Genomic DNA, 17479 nt, shown 5'->3' on the forward strand with positions numbered 1-17479 from the left:
AAATATAGCTTATAGAAAGTGTTAAAAAGTGATAAAAACTTTGGAAAAATGGTAGTAGAGAAATTGTTAAAGTAAACTTGAAAATGTAAATAAATGTTTATGTAATACATTAACAGTAAAACCAAATGATAAGTAGTTAAGATTAGAACTATAAAAAATTCAATCATTTAAGATATGGCCAAAGGTCTTAAAAAGAACACAGAATCTTGATTAATAACCTCAGTTTTCTTTTCTTTTCACTTTTTTTTGGTTTTGTTTTAGTCTACTAGTTTTCCTTTAATTCAGAAATATTCTGCCTTTTACAGAAAATATATTTTATAAAAATATAGGTGAATGTTAACAACAAATCCTAGCTAAAAGTCTCATTACCCAAAAGTTTGTATACAATTATGGTTTTGGTGGGAAGGAAAATTATCTTGGTAAGTACTAGGTATTTCTTTTTTCTTTTGATAGGAATGAAAGAAATGTGTTGCATTTTTAAATTGGTATGTTTTATGGATATTGTTTCTAAAGTACTGTTTTTATGTTTGTATTATAGGCTTTTTTGTCCAAGGTTTCCCTAAACTCTTGAGGTTTCAAGAACATCATGAAAAAATACTGAATAAATTTCTGTCCAAGCTTAAGCAACATTTGGTAGGTAGATGTGACACTGACTTATGAAGCTACAGTGGTATTTGGCCTTTGGCCTCAGTTAATTCATTAATTTATAGTGTCATCCATTTCATTTACTAAACAGTTACAATTCCCAGTTTGATAAACATTAGATTTGTAAAATTTAATATTGATGATCTATCACAGTTTTAATTAATAGATTCAGATTTCTGTGAAGCTGATAAGCAGAAACAATGAAGTTTTTAAATGATATATGATATCTTAGTTACTTTGGAGGGTTTTGAATTGTACAAAAAGTATTTTAAGGGTCTTACAAACTCATTCCTCATGAACTATATGTGTGCTTTACTATAAGATATAATACTTTAGTAAAACAAAGATAGTTAATTGTAAAATATATTAGTGAAAAATAAATGTATTACATTCCTTTCATGAGAAATTTATTCTGGGGTTAATCTTGAAAGGTAAAATTTTGGGGGAAAAAGTAAGAATAGGAAAATATATCAAGAAAAAGGTTATAACAGAGATTTTTTTTTTCCTTAAATATCTTTATTTTATTTATTTATTTTCATGTGGTGCTGAGGCTTGAACCCAGTGCCTCACATGTACTAGGCAAGTACTCTGCAACCCCAGCCCCAAAAGGTGGTTTTTTTTTATGTTTATCTTTGACAGCTATCTCCAATATCCTTCCTAATTTTGTGTATTGTATTGTCATATTCTGTTGGTTATAATCCAGAAATTGTGAGATCTTTGTTTTTTCAGGATACTCAAGAAATCTACACGAGTTTTTACACAATGAAATGGTTTTTTCAATGTTTCCTTGATCGTGTAAGTATTTACTTACAAAACTCTATCATAAAATTCTGATCACAAGGTGAGGCAAACTGTTAATCTTTCTTCTGTTTTGTTTTGCTTTTCATTACAGACTCCCTTTACTCTAAACCTCAGAATATGGGATATCTACATCTTTGAAGGAGAACGAGTTCTTACTGCCATGTCTTATACAATCTTAAAATTACACAAAAGTAAGAAAATGTTTTAACTGAAGATTTCATAAAAATCAAGACTTGTTTTAACTTTGATGTGTCAGTCCCCACTGGGCTCCTCATCCATTGTCTCCATGATAGTATAAAAAAGTCCTTGAGAATCAGTGGGGAAGTTATCTTCAGTTGGTAGTTTACTTTCTGTGGTTCTTTTTTCTATTAGAGCTGTGTATGGCAAAGATCTTGGATTCTTTTCTCCTTATAACAGTTTGACTGGAGTGGTAGAATGAAATTTGTTGGTTTCACTAATAATGATATTCTAAAATATTGGTTTTCACTGGATCTTCTCTTTTTTAATTAATTTTTTATTTATATATGACAGCAGAATGCATTACAATTCTTATTACACATATAGAGCACAACTTTTCATATCTCTGGTTGTACACAGAGTATATTCACACCAATTTGTGTCTTCATACATGTACTTTGGATAATAATGATCATCATATTCCACCATCACTTCTAACTCTATGTTCACTGGATCTTCCTGTTCTTTTCATTGATCTGAATTTCAAGTTTGTAATAGAACAGAAAGAGCTTTAGCCTCATGATTTAAGGATGCTACAGAGACTATTTCTATTACTGTTTCCTTCATTTAGGAAAAAGAGCTTCCAGCTCCAAGTTGTAGATGGGGAAGTTATAGATCAACTCTGCTTGACTATGTCATGACCTCTGAGGCAAGTAAAGGCAGTGTCTGTAGTTGCATAAATGTAGCAAGGATTGTTTTTTTTAAAACAAAATAACAAAACACATTTTAGTCTCAGTTGCAGTATTTCAAGGGCTTTGTAAATTGAGTTGCTATGCCTTACTTTAAAATTAAGAAATGAGATTTTCTTCATGAATGTGAAGAATCATATTCACTTTAAAGTCTCAGTTCAACTGTAAGCATTCTGTGACTCTTCTTAAAACTATACAGAAGTGTGAATCACTGAAAGCTTTAGAACTTTATATAGTACTTCTAATCTAGACCATACCACATAATTTCACGTTCCACATATACTCTGCTCTGTCATGTTGTCCTTGAATGATCTCCTCAGCATCCCATCTGCAGTAGGAGCCAGTTGAGTGTATGAGGTTATGTTTATGGTTTTTCTCTCTAAGTACATGCTAGGTACTTTGGTGTAAGATTGTTTTGTTATTTATCTGAACAGAGTGGACTTCAGGAGGGTCAGATTAACCACACTTTTACCTAGGAATAAGAATGCCCATTATAAGATACCTTTGTATTGTTTACTCTTTTCAAGAAAAGGATTCAGAAGCGTGGTGATTCTTTTCCCTTGTATTCAGGCTCTGTTTCCTTAACACACAGACTAAAGCACCACGACAAAACCTTTGACAACAAATTGCTATCCAAGACCCAGGGTTCTGTCTTATAACCAGGTGAAATCCCTCTTTCTTCTCTTCCTGCCTCTCCTCCATTTCAGTTACTTCCTTTCTCTCTGGATTATGAATAAAATAGGTGTGGAACAAAAATAAAATTTTTATTAAGAGATATCAATGTTCCCTAAACAGTCTAAAAGTAGAAACATATTTCTTTGTAGCTCTTTTTTCTTCTTAAATTGTTTTTATTTATATGACCCTTGATCAATTTTGACAAGTAAAAAGTTTCTTTACCCTTTGTGAATAAACTTTAAGCACAACAATTACTTTATATACTAGCATATCATTAGACTAAATAAACTGTAGAAAAATCTCTTTACTGCTCTATAATTTTTTTTGGGGGGGGGAGCTAGGGAAACAAAGCTCAAGGGCTTAAACTAATTTCCTTCATCACCATGTGAAGCTTCAAAACCTGAATGGTAGTTGAGAGGCAGGGAGGATGGAGAGATGTTACTAAGAGGTAAAAAAGTTTTAGCTGGACAGAAGGAATGGTTCTGGAGATCTGTTGTACAGCCTAGTGACTGAAACTAATAATATTGTGAATATTTGAAAACTACAAAGTAGGTAGACTTTCAGTGTTCTCATTACAAAAATAAATATGTTTGATGGATATGTTAATTAGGTTGGTCTAATCATTCCACAATGTTATACATACACCAAATCATCTTTGAAGATGATTTTATAATAGACCATATTTTATACCTTAAATACATACAATTTTTTATTTGTCAATTTAAAAAGAAAAACTTTTTGGGGGACACTTACTCAGTGGTTAAGAGGTTTTTTTCTTTTTTCTCTTTCTTCCACATTGCCTTAATATTTAGAGACACGGTTACTAGAGGTTCATGGCGAAGTGGTTTTAAATAGCAAAAAATAAGAAACAATCTGAATGTCCATAACTAGAAGACTAATTAGCAAATTACAATGCATTCATTACATTGCACTATTATATCACTGCGAATAATGATGGTATAAAATCATATCTGTCGAAGTGAGAGATATCAGTGATATATTATTGAATGGGAACAAAGCAAGGTGAATAACTTGGTAAATATCATTTAATTTTGTGAATTGATACACATATGCACATGTTAATATACATACCTGTGAGTAGGGTATTGGGTAGGATCTTAGTGGGTTTTTATTTTCCGATTTGTGTCTGTAGTTTAAAACTTTTCTAATGAAACTATTTTCATAAGCAGAAATAAACTCTACAAATTAATAATCTCTTTTAAAAAAAGTTCTGAACCACTAATAAATACAGACTTAGAAGTGGATTTGCCTTTGACAGTTGGAGCTTTAAATCAATAAAAGAGAAAGGCCTCATGTCTTCCTGGGTGCCTTTCTATGTCTGTTGTCTCAGAGAAGCTTTTACTCTGGGTTACTATTAATGCCTATATATTATTACTCTTAAACCAATGAGAAGGTGTTTGACAGTATATGCCAGCTCCTCTTTCTCCCCAGTAAGATTATCCTGCATTTCTCTGTGACCATTTCAGTATCAGAAAAAAAAATTATTTTAACATTCACAAGGCTATGTGAAATTTATTTATGTTTTTTCAATGCCCTTTTTAAAAATGTGCTATACCAAATAGAATGTATTATCTTTTCAACCTAAAGTAATTGTTGACTTAGCATTTGCATTTCTGTCATCCTTTCTTAGAACATCTAATGAAATTATCTATGGAAGAACTTGTAGAATTTCTTCAGGAGACTCTAGCAAAGGATTTTTTCTTTGAAGATGATTTTGTAATAGACCAACTTCAGATTTCTATGGCAGAACTAAAGCGGGCGAAATTAGACCTCCCAGAACCTGGTAAGAAATACCCCAATATTTTACATCTAAATTATAATTAAGATTGGAAGACATGGCACAATTAACATGGATTATTTCTTTTTCATAGCACAAGCATAATACTCTTGAAGAAATAATATAAGTGAATGCCTTACCTACTGTCTTTAGCTTTTTTAAAAAATTTATTTTAAAGAAAAAGCAAGTAGACATTAAATCTACATCTCCTAATGGAACAACTGTACTGTTCCTACTTAAATTTATAAATTTGGTTGACAAATAATATTAATTTTCAGAAGTAACTATGGTGTTATTTAAACTAATATAACAATAAGCACTTTTTACTTTCGTCATCTCATTTTATAAAACTGTACAATAGCAGAGCAAGTAAAGTCCCACTTTACAGATGAGAAAATTCAAACTTAAATAGGAAGCTACAGAACTTCCAAATTGCATTAACAAGAGTAGAGTCTGGACTTTCTGATTACCAATCCAGGGCTCTTGTAGGTAATATATTTTATTCACTTACTTCAAAACATTCCAGGACCTACTGTTAGGCTTTCTGCTGGGGAATCCTCTGAGAATTTGAAAACTTAAGAGAAAAATGTCTTCTTGCTTTCAGGTGCACTCAGTTGAGATTATTTACACAGATGATAACAAAGTGAATGGAGCAGTAATAATAGAGCTAGGTGCAAGATAAATGGTAAGGGTAGGGGAGCTTGAGAGGGAGAGAAAAGAAAATGTAGAAAGATCACAGTAGGAGTAATTTTAAGAGTTTTGACCAGATAGTACTTAACAATGTATGATATCCTGAGAAAAATTATTTTTTCCTCTTTCACCTTTGTTGCAGTGGAGGGTATGGTAAAAGGGTAGGGCAGTGGAAGATCATGGGCAAGAGATGAAAAGTTATTTACGCTCTCAGGTAGAGGTGAATTTGGCATTTCCTGATCCTTCTGTCATCAAGGATATATCTGTGCAGAAGGAAAGCAGAATTGCATTAATGGAAAATACATTTCCCCTTCAGTAAAAAATTAAGATGTTCTGATTTTACTTACTTAATTGAGAAGGGTTTAATCAGCGCTTCTGTGAGGTTTGGGGTCATCAGGATTGACTAGAAAACAACCCCTCACAGCATACACAGTTAGGTTGAGCATAGGCCTCATGAAACCATCGCCTTTACTAAGTGAGGTGAACCCGCCCTTGTTCAGTATAATTATGTCTGTTTTCTACTAATTCTTTCCTGTAGCAGGAAATGCATTTGGAGCAGCAATTACTATACTCTTGCTATTGTGATGCTTATTTTTTCAATGTATTGTCCACTTTTAAAAAGAATTTAATGCAAATTTTAGTAAAATACACACATAAGGAAAAAAATTGCAACTATTTAAACCTGAGATTAAAATTTAAAACCTGTGTAATGGAAGCAGGATGGTGATAATGATTTAGCATCTAATTAGTAGCTAGTATTTTGCAAAATGTTACTATGTGGCACATACTATAGGGACTCCCTCATCTAATCCCTAAAAATAACTCTGAAAAAGTGATTTGCCTCATTTTACAGATGAGGAAGCTCAGCAGTTTATAAGAGCTTTTAACTAAGAAATGATAGAGGGCTGGGATTAAAGGGAGATGGATAGATAAGCACTGCAAGAAGTCTGGGCGATGCTTCTTGAACATCTGGCAGTGAAGAGAGCTGAAAGAAGGTGGCGCTGCCCTTTCCAGCACAGCATCTCTCCTTCTATACTGCTACTACTGGGACATGTACTTCCGGATTTTTTTGTTACTTGGCCCTCACAAATTGTGAACTACCTATGGAACATTAAGATAATGAAACGAACATTGTACTAAGAAAGTTTAATGTCACCTCTGTCCTCTTAAAAAATGTGAGCCAGGAGCAGGGCTTTGCTTTTTCTGTTTTCATACCTGTTAATTCCTCCTCATTACTTTGTGTTAGTTTGTTGGGTTTCCAGAAAGAATTCACTAGCATTTTGAGATTGCATTGATTTAAAGATTTAGGATTTCTGAGGGGAAAATAGTGTTCTTATTTTTAAAACTGGGGTTTTCTACTAAAGAGCTTTTATTTTTAGTTATTTGAGACTACTCTGATAACCCTCAGTGTACATTTTTTTCCTCATTTAACTGTTACGTATTTCTTACCTACTGACTCCAGCCCCTAATTATGTCCTGTGTAAAAAACCTGGCCATTGACACTGTGGGTGGGTAGCTCTACCAGAGCACCATGGCTTATGGTCACATGCACAAGGTTCACTTCTGTGGTTGTCATCAAGATGAGGAGAATATAGGCAGAATAGTGGTTGGGGACCCCTGGGTTCCTCAAGGGGTGATTTTATCTTTGGCTATTATAAGTTGCATCTTTTTTTCTTCCATTTTTTTTTCTAACTAGTTAGACATTTGGCATTTTTTATATTTTTGTAGCCACTACATTGATTGTTTTCTTTGATTTGTAGATATACAATTATATCTTCAAAGGATAGTAGTTTTTCCTTTCTTTTCAGTATTCATGCTTCTTATTTTTTCAAGTCAAGAAAGTATCCAGCTATTTTTATTTTTAACTATTATTGATATTTTATATATTCATTTTGTTTGTGCATATTTTATAGTTTCTATTTAACTTTTTGAAAACATTTTATTGTGAAAGTTTTCAAACATACAAAAAGTAGACCACCTAGCCTATCACTCAGCTTATTGAATGTTTTTAAAGTGAAAATAAAGACATTAGGATACTTCACTTCTGTGTCTAAGAAACAAGGACCTTCTGCCTAACCATGGCACCTTTGTCACATCAAAAAAGTAACAGTGTGATTCCCCAATATTAGCTCATGCCAGTTCCTTGTTGAATGTTTCCACTTGTCCCAAGACTGCCTTTTTCGGGGTAATATCAGGGTTTGAACTCAGGGGGCACTCGACCACTGAGCCACATCTCCAGCACTATTTTGTATTTTATTTAGATACAGAGTCTCACTGAGTTGCATAGCGCCTCACTTTTGCTGAGGCTGGCTTTGAACTCTCGATCCTCCAATTACAGGTATGCACCACTGCTCCCAGCCCATACTGCCTTTTAAACTGTTTTTCTCAACAGCATTTATTTGAGAGTCACCCTTTGTGTTTGATGTGCTTCTTTAGACTCTTGACTCTTGACATGGAGCAGTGCGCCTCTCCTCTTACCCACCCCACCATACCTTCCTTCCCTCCCTCTCTCCCTCCCTTTTTTCCTTCCTTCCCTCTTTCTTTCTTATTTCACCTCTCCTTTCTCCATCTTGTTCCTTCTCCTTCTCCCCTTCTGTCCATCGGTCAGTCTGTCCTTCCTTCCCTCCCATTGCCATAGAGGTCCGTCCAGTCATCATGTATAATGTCCCACATTCTGGAGTTGTCTGATTTTTTTCGCAATGTCATTTAACTTGTTCCCCTAGCATCTGTATGTCCTGCAATCTAGAAGTTAGATATAGCAATTTAATTAGACTCATATTAAACAGGAGGTACATAGTGACTAGGGGTTTTGTTGTTGTTGTTGTTGTTTGTTTGTTTTATTGTGAATGATTCTGAGTTTGGCAATTAGGACCAGATTACTTTTTGTTGTTGTTGTTGTTGTTGATGATGATGGACACAACACAATGCCTTTATTTTTTTTATGTGGTGCTGAGAATTGAACCTGGGTCCCTCCCATGCTAAGGGAGCGCTTTACCGCTGAGCCACAATCCCAGCCCAGGACCAGATTACTTTAATTAAAATTTTTAATTAGAAAATTTAATTTTTTTTAAAAAATACCTTTTCAATTAGCAAGTAATCTGTGGCAAAATATTGTGACATTGTTCAGATACCCAGTTTTCTTTAATCTTTCCCTTGATACTTCTAGCTTGCATTGATAATCCTTGCCTAAATTAAATTTTGGGGCACACTTTCTGTAACAAAGAACTTTTGCCTCCTTTATCAACTGTAGCTTTTTAATTACCTTAAATTGTAATTCCTACTGAAAAGCTAGAATAAATGCTTAATTTCTTTTCTTACTGATCTTTTCCTCCTCTGTTCTATTCAAATGTAACTGGTGGCAGAGCTTTTGTGAATTAGTGAAAGTCATCTTGGTTAGAAATCCTGTGTTTCTCTACTGTGCCTGCCAATTTGGCCAAAAATTTTAGCTCATGGCATATATAAAAGAATCGAGAGAAGATTTTTTTCTTAGAATAATTAAGAACCACTTTCAAATTTATCTTTTAAGTACCAGAAAATATGAAACTGAAGAAATCTTTTTAAGTGAACATTTTGTTGCTTTTGGCTCTGATACATGTGCTTTTTTCCCCTAGAGAAATTTGGATTTTTTATTTTGTTTATAGAAAATGAACTTTGCTGGCTTTCATATTGTAGTTTCCTTTATAGGTCTTTTGTACTGGTAGTGACAAGTTTTGATTGGAACATAGGAAGAAGACACTCACTTGTGCTCACAGTAGTGCTATTCATGCAGCACAATTTGAAATTATTTCATGCTCAGTTCTAGAGAACTGCTCTGTCTCAGTCCTGCTCTGGTCTCTGCTTCCCTACCTATTCCTTCCATCCCTTTTTTCTTCACTGGTTTCTTTTCTTGAGCTAATCTTTAAAATGAGCTACATAAAGTTGTTTATCTTGTGCTCTGTCCTTGGGCAGTTCAGTTTCCCAGTCAGAGCAATCTTAGAAGATTTCCAAGTCTGTATGTCTATTCAACATCTTGGTCCTGGGAACTGAGTTCCAACCTGTTTTGCCAATACTGTAATTGAGCATCTTAACCTGCCTTCCTCTCAGGTACTGCAAACTGGATGTCTAAATGAGTAAGCTATCTTTCTACCCAATCTCGGAAGCTTCCCCTATTTCTCTTACATATTTCCTGTTGTCACAAAGTGGTCAACACCCATCTTTTTCTTCTGTTCCTGCCTCTACTTCCTGGCACCCACTTAGTTACTATGCAGTAGCTCATCAAGTACTTTGTCTTTTAGTTCTTAATATCTCTGACATTTCTCTCCCAGAGCAGCAGCAGCATAAACTGGGGCCTCAACTCTAGTGCCCTTTCCTCACAGAACCAGAGGGGTGGTATGAAATTCACATTCCCTCCTGGCACAGTCCAGTGCTTATGGGAGAAAACACAAAGTCCTTGGTTTGGCGTAAAAAACTCTCTTCTTGTCTTCTTTTCCACTTCATCCTTCCCACCTTCCCGGAGCCATTAGGCAGCATAATAAATAGTAATAATAACAGGAAACAGTTTTGAGTTGTAAGTGATAGACTCCTTGCTGAATGATTTATATGCACATTACTCATTTTCTCCCAGCAACCCTTTGGAATGGGTTTTTGTTAAGGCAAGTTTGTTTTTGTTGTTTTGTTTGGTTACTTTCAAAGACAATTTTCTATGCACAGGTTTATTTAGATTTTCAAAATTAGTATTTTATATTTTCAAGTAGAAAATTAAGAAACCTATTTTTTCTTTTAATGTTTAATTCAATTTAAAAAGTTAACATAGAGCTGGAGGTGTGGCTCAGTGGTAGAACTATTACCTAGCATGTGAAAAACCCTGGGGTCCCATCTTCAGTATTGGAAGGAAAAGAAAAAAAAAAGCATAGTATTTTTAAATTTTGAAAATTTTAACATTCTCTTTAAAGAAACTTTAGTTATAAACATTTTAAATTATATTTATAAATCTGATATGTCCAGTTTGATTTAAATATCAGTTTTTACTTTGAAAACAAAATCTCCAATTTCACAGTAACTCATAAATCCAATTCACACCTCAGAATATGCCAAATCTTAAATCTCTTAAATATTTCTATACTGCTTACAAGTTTAAAATCAAAAGCGCAAATCTTGACTCATTTACATATCTTAAGTTGGCATGAAAAGGCTAACTATGGCCAAATTCTCTTAAATATTAACATGTAAAATAAGCAAGATATGAAATACAAGCCGATCCCTTACTTAATACAAAAAAATACAGAATTGATCATGTGTTTTATTGTCTTAAACTTGTCCATACTTAGTTCTAGATCTTTAGGAACTGAAAGATTTAGTTTTTTCAGATAAATTTTGGGATACCTAGTGGAACTACAAACTGGGACATCATCTGAGTTCTTGGCAGTGACCCCAACTTCAGTCTGCCTCACTTTCTATTTTCACAAGGCTGGTGCCCTTAGGCGGGTTTTGTCCTGTGCTCTAGATACCTTTGATTCCAGTTGCACTCTGCCTCCTCCTTACTTTTCAAGGAAGACCACATCTTCCTACCTGGTGGGTTTGACTGTCTTTTACCTCTACCTTGTACTTTTAGAGGTCTTTGAACCTTAGGGACTAATATGTTCTTTTCATTTGTTTCTTATTTGTTAAGGCCATATTTCTTGCATTAATTGTCATTTGTTTTAATTTATAGTAGTTTTCATTCTAATTTTGCCATCAGTTATTATCAATAACTTACAGAAGAGGAGATTTGGGCTTCCAGGTGAAGTATTTGCCCAAGGTCCTATATTTAGTAGGTGATAGGATTTTAGTTGACCCAGGCCTGACTCCAAGGCCAGTGCTTTATATGACAACAAAATGGCTACTACTTAGAGGTCACAATTTGATGAGGTAAAGGGTGGGGAGGCTGCTCATTCATAGTAATTTGCCTTTGAATATGCTTTTCCTCCAAGAATGTTCCTAACAATTCTTCAGTTGGTTTTCACCATTCTGTTAAGTTTTCACAAATGTAGTAGCTTCAGCATCATTATTTTACTAAAGCCTTCTCAGTGAGCCCCTACCTCTCTAAACCCACAGAATTTGATCACCTGTTGAATTTGTTCCTGAACTGAACTCCTCTTCTTGCTCCTGTCTTCACACTTCCAGTGCTTGTCCCTTGTGTTAGCACATCTCTTGGGTGGAGTGGGTTCCTTGCCCAATTCTGCATTATTGGCATAAATGGAGTGCTTGGCATATAGCTGACACTCAAGGTTGGTTTGTTTTTCCCTGAAATGAATGAAATTCTATTTTTTTTTCAGGTAGTAAAAGTCTGTCTACAAAGGGTTAGCCCAAAGCAGTTTTTTTGAAGTGATGAATCATTCTGTATCATTGGTACACACTTCAGTTTTACTGTATGTTAAAATTTCTGAGTCTGGAGGTGTGGCCAGTGGTGGAGTACTTGCCCAGCATGCAGCACTTTTTGAGGGTTTGAGTGAGTTTTCAATTTTTGTTTATGTAAACCAGTGTTCCACACACTGCACTGTTTACATGTGCGTGAATTGAACTCCAGGGAACACAAAATGTTACGTTGTTAAAATGAAATCATTTCACAGATTTGTTGAATTGTATGGTCTGAATAGGTTTACAGTGAGAAATTTGTTAATAATTGTCTCCTTTGTTTCCCTTATCTTTTAAAAGCTAATCTGCCAAGAAGAAAGACCTACAAGCTTAACTACAATAAAGTCTTTTAAGTTATAGCTATAACTTAGAAGCAAACCGTACCTCATTTAATCACCTTGTTCAAGGCTATAGTAATGTTTGAACTGTGTGTTCTTCTGGCTTAAAGGTACATTGAACAAATAAAATTTGTAATTCAGTTACATATATGAAATCCATAATTTTGTGAGAATATTTAAAAACTCAATTGGGCTTAGTACTTGATCTGGAGAGGGATGGGGTAACAGAATAGTAGAGGAATTGTCACAGCAATCACCGACAGCCATTTCTTAATGAAAACTGCTGGCACAAAGTATATATATTTAGTTGTTGCAGAACAACTAAACATTGCTCACAGGGAGCATGCTCAGCACTTTACGTAATTACGTCTCCTTGGGTGCAAAAAGCTGCTAAATGCCTCCAAGGCAATTTACCTGCAGATCTTGCAGTTGATGTGGTGTCCACTGGGTGGTGACAGAGACCTAAAAAAGACCAAAGGTGGATCAGCCTGTAGGGATTTAAGAGGGGATCCTTTCCTTTATCTTTTTGGAGAAGTTAAAGTATTATTCTGTTGGTTTCTTCTTTTCTTTTCTTTTCCTTTTTTTTTTTCAGAGAAAAACAATGTTTGAATTGCCTTTATTCTAAAATGTATCAAGTTATATTTCATCTGAGTTTTTTTGTTGTTGTTGTAGTTTAGTGTTGTTTTATTTGATTTGTAACAGATCTCTTCATTACTAGCACTTGCATAAAAATACCTGTCATCTAATATGACCAAACACTGGTGAAAAATACCATTAATATGTGATATTTGCACAAAAACTTTCCCCTTAATTCGGGCAATACTTCTTCAACTCCTGTGCTCAGAGGAGGAAGAAGGGCAACATGAAATTTTAGACACAAAGCTGAGTGAAAACATGAGTGAGCAACAGTATAATTATATCTATTGAAAAGCAGCCAGGCTGAGAGCTGGAATCTGCTGGAATCTTATTACTTACAGTTAGTTGCCTAGAGGTGAAAAGAGACATTTAAATCAACAAAGACCAAGTACAGCACTATTGGTGTGTATGTATATGTAGGGTAGTTCAAGTAGCTTAAGATAGCTCTAAAAGTAGATTGTACTAAAATGTTTAATAATTTATTTGAGTGAACTTATGGGCAGAAAAAAGTAGAGAATATCATTCATATGTGAAAATAATTCTGATAACAGAGGGGTTAGAATGGGAAAATCTGAATAAATATTAATAAGAGGAACTTGAAGGCAGAGGAAGCCAGGGTGTGACTAAGAGACTAGTTACTTGTTGGAGCGAGGATGTTCTGGAATATTCCATTTGACCAAGTAAACTTGAGATGAGATTGCTGTGACTGTCAGTCATCTTCAAAAATTGCAGAACCAAACAAGTATTTAAAGGATGAAGATGAGAAAAAATGTAGTTCTTTATTTTAAAATGAATAAAAGATAATGTAAATTCTAAATCAGTAAATATAATATATAAGGGAAGAATCAATAAATGGATTAATTGAAAAATGGCTTTTTGAGCACTTAGCAACCAAATAAGGTAACCACTAACCATGGTTCCATGAAGAATTAATCTGATAAGCCTGATTAATCTGATTTCATTGTTTGTTGAGATAGTTTATTTAGTGAATCAAAAAAGATTGCCATTAGCCTAGTATATTTAGGTAAAAATAAAGTGTTTCACAAAGTTGTGATACTTTCAGGAATAAACTAAAGATACTGCTTACAGGTTGTACACCAAAACTGCAGGTTAACATCATTTTACCTATTGAAGTATATTCTGTGCTTTTAAGCTTTATACTTCCTTATTATGTAAGCAATATGTGTTTGTAGTAGAAAAATTATATATTAAACAAAAATAATATTCAGTCTAAGAGCACTTTTTCAGGCTAACCACAACTAATATTTATTTCTTATAGTCATTTTCATAGACATATATAGATTTGTGCCTATATTTTATTCATTATAAATGGGATTATACTGCATTTATAACTTGCTTTTTTTGCTGATTAACGTTAAAAATATATTAGCATAGCAATAAGATTGCTGAATTTATTTTATATTCCATAATTTATTTCACCATATATATTTCATGATTATTAATTTCAAAACTCAAGTATATGATTTTCCAGAAACAATGCAGTTTTGAATATCTTTATAGCAAACATTTTGCATGTGCATTAATTATATTAAATTTCCAGAGGTGAAATGCTAGATCAGATGCTTCAATATGTATTGTCAAATTGGAGAATTTGTTTCTCCAAACCCACAATAGTAAGATACTAATTTCAGAAGTATTTTAATTTGCAATTCTCTGGTAACTCATAATATATTTACCTGCTTTCTTTTTTCCTGTTCACACTCTTTATTTAGTTTTCTATATGGGGTATCCTTCATTTTCTTACTAATTATTATGAGTTTGTTATATTTTAAGAAGTTAAGGTGCTCCACCTTTTATCTTACTCAGTTCAGTATTTGTAATCAATCACTTAAATGAAAGAATTGAAGCACAGTGTTTGGATTTGTGATTGGCATTACATGGCATTACATGGGAAGGTATAATGTTAAATTTCAGGGAGATCTCCCATTGATGAGTCAAAATTAAGATAAACTTGGCTAGTAATCAAGATGTACTTTGAATTTGTCTTAAAATAATATGCCTTGAGTAATAACAACAGTTACTAAATACCTGCTGTATTCCAATTAATATGCTAGCTTTTTTTTTCATATAAACTCCAATTTTCACAGCATATCTACAAAACGATGTTCATTAATAAATAAGAAATCTGAGACTGGAACGGTTTCGTTATATAAATTCAAGATGGCAGAGCCAGGATTCAAAATCATGTCATTTGTCCCTGTGGGCCATGCTCTTCACACTATGCCTTGGACATATACAACATTTGGGAAATAATGTTTGTGAAAAGGGTCAGCAAGGCAATGTGAGGACCAGAAAGTAAATCTGTTTTCCATAACAAAGCTGGATAAGGGAAGTAATCAAACATTTTATTTTCTTTAGTTCAAATAGAAAATATTGCTTAAATGTCTGGCCACCACACTTTAAAGGGGTACCATTTTTGGATGTGGCCAGTGATGGAATGCTTGTGTAGCATGTGCAAGGCCCTGGGTTTCATCCCCCCCAAAAAAAGAAAAGGGCAATGGGATACCCTTTCATGTCCCTCATCATCAAGAAGTGGCTAAAGATGAGTGTTTGTGGAAAACACTTTGGAAAGCCAACCTCAAGTTGACCATCCCAGCAATATGGTATCTGCAAAATTTTGAAAACTCTAAATTCTTCTATGGATTTGTTACTGCCCCAGTCTAGCTTCCATGTTTGCTTCATTAAGTTGTCTTTTTGATGTGGTTATGTAAAATAGATTTAATTGGTATAGTTGGTTTTATTACATTGTTGACATTAAAAATGTTTCCTAACCATAACAGTAAAGATCATAAATAATAAAACGTGACTTTTTGCTAACAGAAAAGGCAATCTATAATTTTTTAAAATAGAAATAAATCAATTTTGAGACTTAGAATATAGATCTAAGGATAGCTACTCTTTGAAACAGCTAATTTCGGATAAATTAAGTTTTCATGAATTGTGAATTGATGAAGACTGAAATATCGGAAGCAGACTGTGGGCATCTGCAGGCAGGCTGAGGAGCACTGAGCTTCCACCTACAGTGTGGTTCCAGGGAGAACATGTGCAAGGCGCAGTAGCTGCTCAGTTTGAGATCTGTTTTATTCTGCCTTTTTTTTTTTTTTTTAATTCTACTATGGAGGGTTTTTAAAACATTTAACATGATTTTATGTGAACTAAAAGTTGGTGGGTCTCTCTGTAGGCTGCCAGAAGCCAGAGAATAGATAAGAGGGACAGCTGAAAAGGCTCAGCATGAAGATCTTTGCAGCAAATCCAGTTTTGTCCCTGTGGCAGCACATTTTGTTGGCATGAATTCGCCATTTCCTGGTGCCACCGCTTTCCTTTGCTTTTAAATATTTGTTTTCATTGGGTTCCTACTCACCAACCTGAAAAGGGTGTTCTGATGATTGGCTGATACTGTAATCCTGATGGACTGTCAACCAGCCATTAAATTAGCCAATCAGATTACTATGTTCTGCTTAAAAAATTGTCAAAAGAGACTAAAGGAAAGTTCATAAATTCAGCTTTTCTGTTACATAGGTTGGTTGGTTTAATTATTTGGTGGTGTTGGGAATTAAATCCAGGGCCTCACACATGCTAGGCAAGTGCACTGCCACTGAGCCACACCCTAACTCTCTGTTATATAGGTTTTTATATCTTATTGATAATTTGTATTTGTTGGGATTATTTACCAACAGGGAAGAAGGAATTAATATATTTATCTGGGATTAAATGGTTAACTATTTGTAGAGTGATAAAACTTTTTGGAGATTCTAGAGTAGTTTTATATTTATTGCTCACTAGCTTTTAACTGGGAGGGCAGAATAACTACCTGTGGCTATTTTTGATTTGGGCTGCATTTAAGTCAACTTTCTTAATTCCGTGAATTTCATATTTTGACTAGGGAGAAGCCAAACTGGAAATGCTTTGATCATTTCACATAACACTTATAAAGCAAGGAAAACTTTTCTGTATAACAAGCATTTTACAGTTTGGATTATCACTTGAAATAATTTTTCTACATATCATAAAATCATTTATTACAAAAAGACATAAGAGCAATGTTGATATGCCAACTACTGCCAAATGGTATTTGTCACTGTCCTTAAACCACTCTGTTCATTCCCTTACAGTTCATATCTAAAACACTAAGCAAGCAAGTAGACTCTACCTTAATAATGAATCCTAGAAACAACCTCTTCTCACTACTTTTCACCCCAGTTAAAGTGTAGGGGTAAAGAACAAAAATTCTGGAATCAACTCTGGGTTTGAACTCTGGATCTACTGCTTACTAGCCTTGAGCTTTTCAGCAAGTTAATCTTTGCCTCAGGTATCTCGTCTATTAAAAATGAAGAAACAGTAGTGACCAGTGTTCTCTGCCGTATGTACAGGTTTTGAGCAGTGGCTGATTCATAGTGAGTACTTCATGAGTATTAGCAGTTATTGTCACCATTATCATCCTTAGTTATTACCACAGCCGAAATCAACTCTGCCATTTCATGTGACCTTTCTAATATAAACATCAGATCATGTAACTCTCTGCTGAAAAGCCTCTAGCATTTTTTATTTAACTCCACACAAATTCCCAAGTCCTCACT

General features: G+C 34.2%; 1 protein-coding gene across 2 annotated transcripts in view; it reads left to right on the top strand.

Annotated features, from left to right (window-relative positions):
- Positions 1–17479, top strand: part of USP6NL (USP6 N-terminal like) — a 164921-nt gene that overhangs the window by 139281 nt on the left and 8161 nt on the right. For both annotated transcript variants that reach the window (XM_081298830.1, XM_081298829.1), the window contains 4 exons: positions 539–633; positions 1375–1440; positions 1538–1637; positions 4699–4851. In XM_081298830.1, the coding sequence (XP_081154956.1) occupies positions 539–633; positions 1375–1440; positions 1538–1637; positions 4699–4851 (414 nt within the window). The remainder of the gene's footprint in view (positions 1–538; positions 634–1374; positions 1441–1537; positions 1638–4698; positions 4852–17479) is intronic.

Source organism: Spermophilus citellus (assembly GCF_964194105.1).
Source record: "Spermophilus citellus genome assembly, chromosome: 6".
Lineage (NCBI taxonomy): Eukaryota > Metazoa > Chordata > Mammalia > Rodentia > Sciuridae > Spermophilus > Spermophilus citellus.